This window comes from Sarcophilus harrisii, chromosome 2 (genome assembly GCF_902635505.1).
Source record: "Sarcophilus harrisii chromosome 2, mSarHar1.11, whole genome shotgun sequence".
Classification (NCBI taxonomy): domain Eukaryota; kingdom Metazoa; phylum Chordata; class Mammalia; order Dasyuromorphia; family Dasyuridae; genus Sarcophilus; species Sarcophilus harrisii.
In genome coordinates this window covers 485,382,719-485,397,734 of record NC_045427.1, presented here as the reverse complement: position 1 = coordinate 485,397,734, position 15,016 = coordinate 485,382,719, and the positions used below count along the sequence as shown (strand labels likewise).

The 15,016-nt window shown below is 41.2% G+C and overlaps 1 protein-coding gene and 1 long non-coding RNA gene across 2 annotated transcripts in view; one reads left to right on the top strand and one right to left on the bottom strand.

The window, feature by feature from the left end:
* The window catches only part of ADAMTS13 (ADAM metallopeptidase with thrombospondin type 1 motif 13), a 37,605-nt gene that overhangs the window by 12,638 nt on the left and 9,951 nt on the right, over positions 1 to 15,016 (bottom strand). The window contains exons 12-22 of the mRNA XM_012553998.3: positions 12,338 to 12,489; positions 12,139 to 12,202; positions 11,104 to 11,230; positions 9,744 to 9,892; positions 8,757 to 8,877; positions 8,519 to 8,599; positions 7,728 to 7,909; positions 3,268 to 3,403; positions 2,997 to 3,126; positions 2,229 to 2,408; positions 906 to 1,095 (exon numbers count right to left, since the gene is read on the bottom strand). Coding sequence (XP_012409452.2) covers positions 906 to 1,095; positions 2,229 to 2,408; positions 2,997 to 3,126; positions 3,268 to 3,403; positions 7,728 to 7,909; positions 8,519 to 8,599; positions 8,757 to 8,877; positions 9,744 to 9,892; positions 11,104 to 11,230; positions 12,139 to 12,202; positions 12,338 to 12,489 — 1,512 coding nt within the window. The remainder of the gene's footprint in view (positions 1 to 905; positions 1,096 to 2,228; positions 2,409 to 2,996; positions 3,127 to 3,267; positions 3,404 to 7,727; positions 7,910 to 8,518; positions 8,600 to 8,756; positions 8,878 to 9,743; positions 9,893 to 11,103; positions 11,231 to 12,138; positions 12,203 to 12,337; positions 12,490 to 15,016) is intronic.
* Positions 1,092 to 13,129, top strand: LOC116421794. Its single transcript, XR_004232331.1, has 3 exons — positions 1,092 to 1,325; positions 2,373 to 2,519; positions 12,871 to 13,129. It is a non-coding gene; the product is annotated as an uncharacterized LOC116421794 (long non-coding RNA).

The window sequence follows — 15,016 nt, the reverse complement described above, 5'->3', positions numbered from 1 at the left end:
CTTCTAGGAACAGATTACTTTCCTTCCCCAACCTCCCTTAGTGATTGAGTACTCCATAAAAAAAATGCCCTCTCAAAACCTTCCAAGAAAGAGGGATCTTTCTTATTAGTTCAGTCAATTTGGCTCTTTGCTTCACTTTTTCCCCCCAAAAGGTGACTATTTATTAGAAATTTCCTTCAGAGTTTGAGTCTGATACCTGAAGGTCAGGATGTGGGGGTTGGCATTTACGTGGCCCATTAGGTTTGCAAAGTGCTCTTGTTTTATGAAGATCAAATGATACAAGACCCTCTGAGGTAGAGCCCATTATTGTCTCCACTTTACAGAAAAAGAAGCTGAGGTCTGCCCAGGATCACACTGCTAGTAAGTATCTAGGGCCAGCTTTAAACTCAAGTCTTCCTGATTCCAAATCCTAGGACACCCCAACCCTAACTATGACTGCCACAGGCCACTTGCCACTGGTGCAAAAGCCTTCCAGCCTCCTAGTTCTTGGATATAGTGGAAAAGCCCAACAGCTTTTAGAAAAAGAAAGCGTTCCCCGTGAGATAAAGTCAGCCTCTCTTTATAAACTTCTAATAAATGAGTCTGACTTAGGAGAAGGCTGACCCAGTCTGCAAATGGGATTGTGGTTATTATTCTCCCTTTGGCCTGCAGCCTCCAAAGCTCAAAGACAAGCCTGAAAAGAAACTTTGCTTGGACAGTGGCAGAAGAGAATTCAGTGATATACCTCCACAGAGGAGAGGGACGGGCAAGTGGGGCCTCGTCCTCTGTCACCCTCCTTCCTGCCCAGCTGGATCTGGGCAGTGCCCCCTTCCCACCTCCTTCCCAAACACATCGTGATTACTACTTTCTCATTGATTTGACCCTTGGAACTGAGCAGGTAGAAGGGGCTGAGTCAGGACACTCACAGTATTCCAGCCCAGGGGGCAGACAGTCACCACACAGGGCAGGAGATGAGGAGGCTTTTCTTCCACAGAGCACAGCCCATCGTCCACCGGGCCTTCCAGCCCATCCCCTTCATGCACACACGTCACATTCCTCTGGGCTAGACCCAGACCACAGGCAGACGAGCATGGACCGGGTTCCGACACCTTCCACCTGAAGAGAGAACCTAAGAGTCAGGAGGCCCCATCTCCCTCTAAAGGCCTCTGCTGTGCGTTTGAGCAGTACCCCTAGCCAGGATCATGAGCCCCAAAGACAGAGACCAAGTCAGCTCCCTCCTTATCTCAGAAGAGCCACTGTTCCTGAGAAGAAGGTTGAAAGCAATCACAACGTAGCAGCACTTGAAGGCCTGCCAAGTACCCTAAGTCATCTCATGGGATCCTCAGGTAAGCTGTTGTTATCCCGATGTCACAGGTGAGGAAATTGAAGCGGATAGCTTGTCTGAGACAAGTCTTCCTGATCTGGAGTGTCTGTTCCAACATGCTGTCTACTCGGTCACCTAGATGTGGCATGGAAGGGGAAAAGGCTCCCTCTACAAGTTACATCCGAGAACAGTGTGTAGAGGGAGTCCCAAGTACATGAGGTGTCAGGCAAGGTTGATTCCCTGGAAAACTTCCCAGAGGACTATTTTGTTCTGATCTTGGTATCTCCTATACCTGACAGCATCTTTCAAATAATTCAAATTCAGTTTAAAATTCAAAATTAATATCTTGTGAATTAAATTGAAATGGACCAAGTAGGATGATTTGAAAGACAGTTTCACTCCTCCTTCATAGGGAGTGCTACAAGGACATCTCTCTCCCTAATATCTCTTTTCCCTTTGTCCTGTTTTTGAATGGCCTTCCTTTCCTTCCCCAACCACCATTAGTTTCTCTGTCAGAACAGACAAGAGAGGCAGAGGGCAGTGACCCTGGGTAACAGCTGTTCAGATGAACATGTTACCCAAGACTATCTTACCAACCCTCTCTGACTAGCACATTTGGTGGGAGGTAGGGGGAAGAAGGGAGGAAACTGAGCAGGTGAGGTGGGTGACAGATATTCTGTGTCCTTCCCTCAGGGTAAGGATGTTTTAGTACACAAAGGAGGATAAGGGGAGAGAAAAGAAGGAGGCCAGAGAAGAGCCCTCAGTGATTACTGGCAGTATTCTGGCCACCTGGGTAGAGAGATGGTAAAGATGGCAAAGAGGGACCAGACACCGAAAGAGGTAAAGGCTCCAAGTCAGAATCAGTCTGGGGACTCCCTCTGGACAAACTTTCACCCACACCTGGGCCAATGGGAGCCAGCATTACCTGGTAAGGCAGAGCTGGGGGCTGCAGGCCTCAGCAGCAGGGGGCTGGAGAGAAGCCAGACAGTGGGATTCCGGTAACGTCAGGGTACGGTTGCCCTCCACCTTCACACAGCTTACTGTCCGCTCTCGCACTCCTTCCCCACAGGTGGTGCTGCAAGGACCAAAGTCTCCTGCTGCCCAGCTAAGAAGGAAGGAAGAGAGGCTGTGGGCTGGCCTTGCCCTGGAAGGACTCCTGGGGCCTGGCTGACTAGAGCAGACTACTGCTTGCAATCAGTCACAGACACTGAACCAGGTAAAGTGGGCCCGGGCTAGGCTTGGGGTCTAAGCTCTTCCTGACCCTTGTCTGACTGCAGGGCTACTGCCCTAAGGAGTGACGAAGTCAGGGCCACCCCTGGAATTGGTGCTCTGAGCATCCCGTGCTGCTTTGGCTGGGTAGGGATTTGAGGGGGCAGGAGGGAGACTGAGGCTAAAATAGATTTGAGAATCCTATACTTGTAACCAATGCATGAATTCTCTCCCAACCAAAGATTCTCTTTGTGATGTCTTTCTTTCCCAAGGTTGCCCCAAATCTCTCTAGTGAGAATATAATTTAGCCCCAGCTAAATTCCCCTTAGGAATGGCCCTCATAACTGCCTAATAATAAAATAGTCCCAGAAGCGCCAGGATGGGGATGAGACTGGAAGGTGAGGGCTTAGTAGCCAGATAGCCCCCAGACAACTATCTTCTACTAAGAGAATCATGAAACAAAAATCATAACAACAACACTCACTGTGGGGGGCACGGCCCAGGGGTGCAGAGTTCCTGCCATGATAGGGGCTTCACAATCCCTGCACAGTAGACATCATCAGTCCATTTGTCCTGGGCTTGGTCATAGCAGCTATAATTCACCTGACGCACTCCTAAGAAGGAAAAATAACACTAGGAAAGGCCTAGGCTATCCTACCTGAGATTTTAGGGTAAGGTCCATCCAGAGCCTTAGGGGAAGGAAGAGGTCATTCCTTTCTGCTGATGAAGTAAAACACCAGTCTCCCCAGTCTCACCTTCCCCACAGCTTACTGAACAGGCCCCAGGTACCATTGCCCACACGGAGGCCTGCAGCTGCTTAGGCTTGAAGTAGCTGAAAGTGATCTCTGGGTTGGTGAGGTTTCCATATTCATTGCCATACTTCCTGTAAACCTGCATCAGAATATAAGGGGAAATTTAAAATAAATTAAGAGCCCAGGATAATGGAGAATGAAACATTCAGACCCCATTTCCTCTTTTTAAATAAAATTTTTAATTGCTGTCATTTGTTTTTATATTACTTTATTTCTAAATATATATATCCCTTCTACATAAAAAGCCATCCCTTGTATTTTTTACATAATAAAAATGGAGCAGAATTTTTAAAAAGAAGGAAAGGATGCAATTTAGCAAATCTTAAAAAACATATCAAGCAAATCTGAAAGTAAGGTAAGACTCCATAAGTAAGTGCCCCCAACTCTGCAAAGAAGGGAGGGAGGCAAAGTTTCACTCTTCTCTAGGGTCAGGTGTGATCATGTAACCATACAGTGTTCAGTCTTTTTGTTCTCGCCATGTATATTCCTATTTTCATTAGGCACATTGTGTTCCTGATTCTGCTTACTTTACTCTAATGATTCAAAAGTTTTTCCATGCTTCTTTGAATTCTTCATCTTTATCATTTCTTATGGCATAATCATAAGAAATGACTATTATATACACATGCCACAATTTGTTTTCTCCTCACCAATAGAGAGGAATCTATTTAGATCGATATCTAGATATCTAGATATACACACACATACACACACACAGCCATTCTTTCTGTCTTTGACCTTCTTAGAGTATATAGTTAATAATGCGATGGCTAGGTCAAAGGATCCCATCTCCTCTACGGGACTTTCCCAGCTACTCCAGCTAGCATTCACTTTTTTTCCTTTTTTCAGCCCCTAACATATTTTCAGGCTATATCATATAAACTATCATTTTCAACCATATGCTATCTTTAATTGATTCATATATATATATAAGTTTTATCTTTTCAACTATATTGTAACTTCCCTGAAAACAGATTTTACATTACATACTTGTGTTTATTCCAACAATCATAGACTATCATAGTTAAACTGTGGGGGACCTTAACTACCCTTTCAGGACAAGATTAATCTAACTACAAAATAAATAAGAAAGAAGTTAAGGAAATTAATTATTTTTTCAAAAAGTTAGAAATGATAGACCCCTGGAGATAAGAATAGAAGAAAAGAGTATACCTTTTTCTTAGCTTTACAAAACTTGGCCATGCATCCTCAGCAATGAGATCAACCAAATCATTTCCAGTGGAGCAGTAATGAACTGAACCAGCTACGCCCAAAGAAAGAACTCTGGGAGATGACTAAAAACCGTTACATTGAATTCCCAATCCCTATATTTTTGTCCACCTGCATTTTTGATTTCCTTCACAAGCTAATTGTACAATATTTCAGAGTCTGATTCTTTTTGTACAGCAAAATAACAGTTTGGTCATGTATACTTATTGTGTATCTAATTTATATTTTAATATATTTAACATCTACTGGTCATCCTGCCATCTGGGGGAGGGGGTGGGGGGTAAGAGGTGAAAAATTGGAACAAGAGGTTTGGCAACTGTTAATGCTGTAAAGTTACCCATACATATAACCTGTAAATAAAAGGCTATTAAAAAAAAGAAATAAATGTTCCTTCTATTAAAAAAAAAAACTTGGCCATGTATTAGGTATAAAAACTTCATAAACAAATGCAAAAAAATAGAAACATTAAATGAGCTCTTTTTGGATTACAAAGCTATAAAAATTATGTTCAATAAAAGGCCTTGGAAGTATAGATTAAAAATTAATTGGAAACTAAATGACCTAGTCCTAAAGAATGGCTGGATCAAAGAACAAATCACAGAAACCATCAATAATGTCATTAAAAAGAATAACAACAATGAGACAACATACCAAAATATGTCAGATATAGCCAAACTAATCATTAGGTGTAAATTTATAATTCTAAACATGTTCATCAATAAAAGAAAGAGCAGATCAACAAGTTAGGCATGCAAATTTAAAAAGAATTAATTAAAAATCCCTAATTAAACACCAAATTAAAAAGTATGAAAATGAAAAATTAACAAAATTTTAAAGTTTAAAAAAAAAACTAGGAGATGATTTTGTGAAAAAACTAATAAAGATAAGCCATTGGTTAATTTGATTAAAAAAAGAAAGAAAACCAAATTACCATCATCATAAATGAAAAGAGTGAATGTACCATCAATGAAGATAAAATTGAAGCAATGATTAGGAGTTGTTTTGCCCAATTGCAATCTAAGTGAAATGGATGAAATTAATAGAAAAGGTAATAGATTACTAAAACAATTCTATCTTAGAAAAAGAAATTGAAGAAGCCATAAATGAGCTCCCTAAGAAAAAAAAATCTCAAGGATCAGATAGATTTACAAGTGAATTCTGCCAAGCATTTAAAGAATAATTAATTCTAAAACTATTTAAGTTATTTTTTTGAAAAGAGATAAAGGAGTTCTACCAAATTCCTTCTGTGAGACAAATATGATTTTGATACCTTAACCAGAGAAAGCCAAAACAGAAAAAGAAAATTAAAGACGAATTTCTCTAATGAATATTGGTGTAATAATTTTAAATAAAATAGTAGCAAGGAGATTATAGCAATATATCACAAAGATCATACACTATGATCAGGTGGAAGTTATTGCAGGAATGCAGGACTGGTTCAATATTAGGAAAACTATAAGCATAATTGACCATATAAATAATAAAAACAACAAAAATCATATAATTATCTCAGTAGATGCAGAAAAAACTTTCGACAAAATACAACATCCATTTTTGTTCACTAGAAAACACCCACTGCTGTTTTTAAAAAACCACTAGAAATAAATGGAGCTTTAAAATGATAAGAAGTATCTATCCAAAACATCAGTAAACATCTGTAATGAAGGTTCTTATTTAATCTTACTTTTCCAATAAGATTAAAGGGAAAGAAAGGATGTCCATTATCTCTACTTTTCAATATTGTACTAGAAATGTGATAGCAATATGTTTAATGGGATATCTGGAGTGAAATTGTTCAGTGGGCAACTATTGATGCTTGCATAAGTCAGGAGAGACATTTGGGCTAGATTTGGTAATTATCAGGTTATTCTTCTTCTTTGTCCTTCATTCTCAAAGAGGACCATAATAGCAGGGAAGTGATACCACAACATGCAAAGTGAATTGGATTTAAGTGAGGGAGGGCTGTGCTAAGTCATTAGTCTTAATTTTCCCCACCAGAGCCATCTGGGTCCAGTGACAAGATATAGATTGGGATGACTTGAAATGGCCCTGGATGTTATCGGATAGAGATGACTTGATAGAAGCTGATTAAATCACCAAGAGAGAATGTAGGAAGAAAAGAGAAAGTTCTAATAGCACCTTGGAGAACACTCTCTCTTAAAAGGTAAGAAATGGAAGAAAACCCATGGAAAGAAATAAGGGAAGAAGGCAAGGAGGGTAGGGAGGAAAAGGAGGGAAAGAAAAGAAGAGACAGAAAAAAGAAAGAGGAAGAAAAGAAAAGAAGAAAAAGGGAAGAAGGAAAAGAGGGAAAGAGAGGAAGAGAAGGAGGAAAGATTTTTCTCATCTAGCCATAACTGAAAGCACAGGAAGTGCCCATTAGTCACCTCTCCCAACCATCTCTAGTTCCATGAGGTTGTTGAAAAGAACAGTTCCAATGATTTCTTTTCTTCGTGGCTTTTAACACTACTTAAATGAATTGGGAGCTATAGGCCTTTGGATGAGATGGAAAACCCCAAAGCCTTCAAAGTGATTGGTAAATGCTTTTTATATTCATTCATAATTATTTCTTATTAAAGGCATATTACCATTTTAACATGTGAAATTTCAACCTATCTATGGCTTAGGAATCTAACAAGTACAGAGATCCATGAAGGTTAAGTGATTTGTCAGGAGTCAAACAGTAAAACTATCGAAGTGGGATTGACTTGTGAAGCTCACATAGCCAATAAGAGTCTCAGAGGAGGATCTCAGATCAAGACCCGAATACTGAGTACTCAGTCCTCAATCCTTTGGCTACACAGCCTCCCATGCTATGGTGTTAGGATTCAATGAGCATATAAGAGTATCTCTTGGATTCCACTTCTCTCCCTTCCATTAATCTGCTTCATTTGTCTTTGCTTCAGGTTCCCATCTCTAAGGCAGTGGGAATAGAGAGTAGTCTCTTTGTCAACCCAAGTCACTTTTCTCTTCAAGAAGCAAAAACCAACACTCTCTAGTCAATCTCAGTACGTGTTCTCAAGTGACCTCTATTAAAAATTGTTTTCTTAAAAATACATTACTGATTTTACTCCTCTGAGATGGGTAAGTCCCTATATCTGGTTCAGGATAGCAACCAAGAGGGAGAGTCACGGGCCAGACTTTGCCTGACTTACTTCCCCTACTTCCATCATCACCTGGACTTCAATGTCCTCTTGGGTGGGTCCTCTGATGTGGATCTCCTCTAGGTGGGGCATCTTGTCCTTGGTGAGGAACACCTTGTACTCAATCTGGTTGTCTTCCAGGACCGAGGGATAAGTGGTGTTGAATGAGATGCTCTTCTTCCCAGAGACCACGTACTGTCCTCTTACCTTCACAGCTGTGGCCCAGAACAGTGTTACTATTAAAGGAAGCACACTAGCCACCTGTTTCCACTTTCTGTCCATAGTCAGGGATTGAGGCAGAACTTAGTCAGAGAGCCATGGGGAAGGGAGTGGAACATGTGAGCAGGACCAATGGAAGTAAAATAGAAAAGTTACAAAGGAAAAATGGCAAGTCAGATACTCTGTCGAGTGGCTGGCCACTGCAGCAAAAAGTCACATCAGTTGGGGTTTTTTCCCTTCTCTGAATCACACAGGTAAACATAATATAATGAAAAAGACAATAGACGCGTGGTCAGACAACCTTCAGCTAGAATTCTGGCACTACATTTACTGCGTCTCTGACCTTGGGAAAGTCACTTATTAATTTCTCTACACCTTAGTTTGTTCATCTACAAAATAAAGGGCAGCTGTACCTATAATCCTTTGAAAGTGGAAATATTTTTGCTGCAGTGTAAAATATTCCAGTGATTGGCACATAATAAATATTTACTAAAAACTTTTTAATTTAATCCATGCTCATAAATAGTTTTACAAATATTCTAAGGGCAGTTGCTGACAAGAAGAGTTGACTAATTGTGGCGTTGCTTTTCTTCCTGCCTACTTACCCAGGTGTGTGAAGAGAGGTTTCTGGTTGGTGATATGCACAGTGGTGAAGTTAGGAGGAATTGTCAAGAATGTGACATATTCTAGAAGAAAATTCAAATAGGAGATGGGTCATGCCCCTGATCAGGGCCCTATGGAATTAGTCTAGATTGCTCTGTGTTTTCTCATCAGAGTGCTAGTGAAAAGGAAATTTATGTTAAGGAAAAGCACATCCACAAGATGGGAAGGGTTCTGCTGTACCTTGGGCTTTCCCTCCAGAGTAAAAGCCGCTCACTTTGCTGCATGTGGTGTTGTCTCCCCCACAGACCTGACACACATCCTTCACATATCCAGAATCCATTCCACCATCACATCCAAATGCCTAATTGGAAGAGAAGGCAAAAGACTGGATTCTGGGGTGCAAATAAGACTAGGATCTGACCTTCCTTTCTTTTTTCTTCTCAGGGCCATCTTAGACCCATCTAAGTTGGTAGGTGGAAAGACTTACCATCCCTGGAAGTACCCTTCCTCCTAATGTTTACCTTTTATCCTGGCTGCTAAACTGTTCACAGGACTTAGATCATGTGGCAGTCAACAACTTTATTCCTTCCTAGAAGATAGAGGACCACCAGACCTTGCCATCTGCCCTCCCACTGAACCCTTCAGTCCTCTAGACTTTATCCTCTGCCCTATCTCTTACTTTGTAGTACCCCCTGCACTTAATCTGCTTATAAAACCCAGGGACCCATGGGTCTTGTCAACTATTTCATCGTTTTACTCAAAGGACTTCTGGGCCCTTCCATGGGACCTGCAATTTTAGATGTTGTTTCTCCCAGTTAGGGTGTAAACTCCATGACAGCAAGAACAGTCTCACTTTTCTATTAGTATCCCCAAAGCTTAACATAATGCTTGGCACAGAGTAAGCACTTAATAAATGCTTTTCATTATTGAGTCATTCATTCACACATACATGCATACACACAAAGTCAGCTGGGCAAGGGTCAAAAGGGTATTATTGAGGCTCTTTGCTCATTGAGCAAAGAAAATGCTAAAGACAGATATCACCCACTTCAACACTAACTTGGGTCAACAAACCTTTTATTAAGTGCCCACTACGTGCCAGTCATTGTGCTAAGTGGTGGAGGTACAAAAAGAACTCTGTAAGGAGCTTACAATTTAATGGGGGAATCAAGAAGCCCTTCAAGCTTCCTCTGATCTTCCTACACACAGAGAGAGAGCCTTACAGACCCTGCATCTGCCCATCACACAGAGGTTTGTGGTCCCCTCTGCCTGGTGATCTGTGGGCACACAGCGAGTCCCATCCAGGAAACTTTCCCCACGGCTCACTACGAAATTCTTTCCAGCTGCCCAGCACGTGTGCTTGCACAGATCATTTCCTGGGGAGACAGAAGTGTGAAGGAACTCTGTTATATTACCTGGTGCCTATGAGGAAGAAGAAGCAGGATAGCCTGGGAAAATGGGTCAGGGTTCTACAGCTTTCATCAGTTGCTCCCAGAAGTTGGTCTAGCTAGAGACTGCTGAATTGGTAGCTAATTTTTAAAGTTCCTATTCTGGTTTTGTGATAGAAGATATATCAGTATATGAAGTACAAGACAAAATCCCAGAGTGAATGTTCTTTTTATTTATAGCCTATCTAGAACGGACTTTAAAATTTAGAGACAGGTTTGAGAGAATTAAAAAGTTATGTCCAACAAAGTTAAAGAACACAAATAAGTAGCTTTCAAAAGAAAATTGCAAACCATAGGATATCTCCAAATCTCCAATAGCAATAAATAGAAATGCTGCTCAAAACAACCTTGAGGTTTTACCTCATTTCCAGGAAATTGAAAAAAATTACAAAACATGGGAGAATCAGGGCTGGAGAGACTGTGGAAAGACAGACACACTAATACATTGATGATGGCGCTATAAATTTCTATTTTGAAAAATAATGAACACAAATGAAACTGACCAAATGTCAAATGACTTTTTATAGTAGCAAATAGATAGATGCTTATCAATTAAGGAATGTTTAAACCTATACAAAACCTCCACTTAGAGAGCATTTGCAGCTAAATAATGGGGAAAAAATAGAACTGAATCCCATAAGTCCTCTCAGTCCTCAATACATTTGCTGGTAAGGGGATCTTCCCCTAAATGCCTCCAGTACACTCTTATCATTCTATCATTATTTCATTTCCTTGAGGCACTAAAGCATACCATTAAGCAATTTGTTATAAGCAAGGACGGATCTCTAGCACTTGGAAAAGAGCCTGGTACAGAATAGACATATCACAAATGCTTGTGGATTGATTGATTCTGTGAACCCAAAGAAACTTTAGAAACGTTCTCTCAATCCCTTGTTTTACAGTTGAAGATTATGAAGGTCAGCCAAAGTCACACAGGTAACAAGTGACAAAGATGGCATTTAAACCTGACCTTCTGACTTTAAATCCAGTACTCTTGCCACTGCACTGCAAAGGAATGGGACAGAGGATTCAGGGGACAATGGATAGGGGTGATGGGAAGTGCAGTCACAACACTGTGAGAGTCACAGAGAGAGGGATGATTTCACTTCTCTCCTGGTACCCTCATCCCCTTCCTCTACCTTGGCTGTACTGAGCAGCTGACTTCCAGCTATAGTAGGTGGGGATCCCTGGAGTGAGGTAAAGTGGCTTCCCATCAGTCGCAGCACATTGCTCAGACATGAACTCTAGCTGTGTCTTCCCACAGGCCTGTGAAAAAGAAGAAGCAAAAAGTGAGCTATAGCAGACAAGACTATTGAGAGACCAAATTAAATTTGGTCAGAAAAATTGCAGTTGGTCAGAAAGAATGAAAATCCTTAAAAGAGACAGTACATCTCGGCTTCTTTCATGTCAAAGTCCATAAGGATATCTAGCATTAAAACCTTTCCAGAACAAGAGAAAATGTGTCTAAAGTTTGTTTTGTTTTTGTTTTTTTTTTACAAAATTTGCTCCCTTAAAGTCCTAAAGATAGAGGATCTCAGAGTTCTTTATCTGGGGAAGAGGGAATGATGGAAGCCCAATAGATACCTGAAAGCCTATCACATAGTCATTTTGGATAGCTCTAAAAAACAAAATTAAGATGCACAAATGGAAGTTAGGAGGCAGACTGCAACTCAGCTCAAGGGGAAAAAAATCTTTTTTATTGCCTTAAGCTGTACCTTTATGAAAGGTAGCAAAGTCCTTGTAATTGGTAGCACAGATGTCACTTCTTCTCCCTACCTATCTGGGAGTATAAAACTTAATTCTTTTTATCTCTATTAGTTCAAAAAGTTGGAGAGACAATTCTTGCCCTGGAAGGATGGCTGTAATTGATGTGGTTAAGGGACCAAATGATGTGATTTAGGAGAGCACCAAATATTGAGGTTCAGGCATGTGAAGAATTTACAGTGGCCGTTCTCTTTGGCCAAAGGTGGGTTTATTTAGAAGAAGAGGTTACAGACAAAAAGAAGAGATGCAGTGGGTACCAAGAGGGGTAAATATGAAACAGAGTTGGGAGAGCACATGAAAGGGGATTTAACAATGATGGAAAAGACAAGTGGCTGGCTCCTCTAGATAATAGGACTCGGGGTTAACAGAGGTTTCTACCTCATGAACTGGTATAAAGGAAGCGTGCCCACCTGAGTGTTACACAGTTCAGCCTTGAGATCGGCTCCCACGCAGTCACGACCACCAAAGGCAGGTCTGGAAGGCACCATCGAGGCAAGGTCAGGAAGGAGAGCAATGCGAGCAGCTTCCCTCCCAGAGGATATACCCACAGCCTACCCCTAAAGGAAAGCAGGGTTCTACTGCCCACCCCCAGAAATGGAGGCCCGGTACCGGGGGTTGTTGCAGTGCCGCCTTCTGGTGATGACTCCTCCTCCACAGGTTCGGGAGCAAGTGCTAGGAGGACCCCAACTAGACCACTGTCCATGTACCAAGGACACTGGGGTCAACTCTTCCAGAGAACGGCAGTGGCCCTTAGAGCACCACTAGAATAGAAAAGTTTGTTGAAAATAAAGTAATTAAAATGTCCATATCCCCTTGGATCCAGGGGAGAGACAGAGACACAGAGAAAGAAAGAAGGAGGGAGAAGAAGGAGGAGGAGGAGGAAGAAGAAGGAGGAGGAGGAGGAGAAACAGGGTGAGAGGGAAGATGGAAGAAAGGAGGAAGTATGGAATGGAGGGAGGAAGAATGGAAGGAAGGGAGGAAGGAAAAGAGAAAAAGAAAAGGAATAAAAGAAAGAGGGGAAGGAAGGAAGAAATACACCCACATATTTATAACAGTTGCTTTTAGTTGGAGAATAGATAAATAAATTGTGGTACATAAATATAATGGAATATTACTCTTTGGGTTTTGTTTTTTGTTTTTAGAAATAATGACTAAAATGAACACAGAGAAGGTGAAAAGACTTAGACGACCTGACGCAAAATAAAGCAGAGCCAGAAAAGCAACACATACAAACTACAACAATGTAAATGGAAAGAACAGCACAACAAAATTGAGAATGAATGCTGGAAAATTATGACAAAGTTGGACCCACAGAAAGAAGATCAGAAGCCAATTCTACCCACTTCTTTGCAGAAGCGAGGGACCATGTGTATGGAACAAACATAAAATGTCAGCTTTTAAAGTTTTGCTAAACTCTTTTTTTCTTCTTTGTTATTCTTTTCTATAAGGGATGGCTCTTAGAGAGGGAGGTGGGAGGAATATACAAGGAAAGTTGGGTGATTTTTTTTTCAAACATACTAGTTGGGCATAGCTAGCTAGTCATTGTAGGGTTTGTTTGTTTTTTTAACTCACATTTCTCCATGGAGGCAGAAAGTCAACACACACAAAAAAAAAAAGGTATCAAACTTATTTGTCATTCCACATACTCTGTTGAATGGTGAGGCAAGTGACAATGGCCTTCTTGCTTTTACTCTACAAGGCACTCTATTCTCTGGCTCTGGGCACTCTCTCTGCCTATTCCCCTTGCCTGGAATGCTCTCTCTCCCTACCTCTGCCTCCTGGCTTCCACGGTTTCTTTCAAGCCCCAGCTAAACTCCTACCTTCCTTAGAAAGACTTTACCAATCTGAACTCATCATCCTTCCCCTAAATCCTCCCCTCTTCCCGACTCTCCTATTCTTGTGGAGGGGATCACCATCCTATCAGTAACCCTGACTCCCAGCCTAGGTACCATACTAGATTCTTCCCTCTCCCTTCCTCCTCCCTCTAATCAGTGGACAAGCCCTATGGTTTCCACCTTCCTAACATTTCTGATATATGCCCCCCTGTCCTATGACTCCTCAGTCTCTAGTGCAGATCCTCATCTACTCCTGCCTGGACTCTTGCAATAACCAGCTGCTTGGTGTCCCTGACTCATCTTTCCCCACCCTGATCCATCCTCCATTCAGCTGTCAAAATGATCTTCCTGAAATGCAGATCTGACATAGAATCACCACCCCTATTGTGGTGGTTCCCTATTACTTTCAGGATCAAATATAAAATCCTCTATTTGGCTTTCAAAGCCCCTCATAACCTGGCCTCTTCCAACATTTCCAGTTTTCTGACAATTTACTCCCCACTTGCTCCATACAATCCACCAGTGCTGGTCTCCTTCCTGTTCTTTTCACAAAACTCTAAGCTCAGACTCCAAGCTTTTTCACTGGCTGTCTCCTATGTATGGAATGTTCTCTCTTCTTATCTCTGCCTCCAGGGTTTCTTAGCTTCCCTCAGGTCTCAGGTAAAATTCCACCTTCTGCAAGAAGCCTTTCCCAGTCCTTAATCTTATGCCTTGCCTCAGAGAAGGGAAGGCATTTTTACTGCATGTCATCATTCCCATTAAAATATATGCTCCTTGAAAGCAGGGATTCCCCCCCGCCCCCCTTCCCTTCTTTTGCCTTTCTTTTTCTCCCTATCAATTAGAACAATGCCTAGCTCCTAATAACTGATTGGAATGTTTCTGTATACCAAAAGGGATAAGAAAAGAAAGTCATCCACTTGCAATTCCTTGAAGGAACCAAATTGGGGAGGGGGAAAAAAAAAAAAAATATATATATATATATATATATATATAGCTATATAGCAATGGAACATCAAAGCAACTCTCATTTTTCCAGACTCAAACTAAGGGAGTAATTTCCTAGTCCATCACTAGCCTTCTTAGTAGACTTATTAACCAGGAATGGAGACCGTATGAAAATGACCAGTCCTAATTATTGTGCCTGATATAGGTATCTCATTGTAAATTAATAAGTTGACCTTCTGGCTTATCAAATTTATTTTTTTCTACACTGAACTAGTATACCACCTCATCCTTGGTAATCGGATAAAAATAAATTTCTGAACTGCAAAGCTGAGGTTATCTAGCATTTGGTAGTTCTTCTTGCCCAGAAAAATGCCGCATTCTTATGAATTTAGCCTAAAGCAGTGGTCTGTCTTTCCTTATCCCTGTACTACAGCAGAGATCCCACTAGATGAGGAAGACATGGATGGAGGTCCATCACTAAAAGTGTGGTGGTGTACCAAGAGTATCT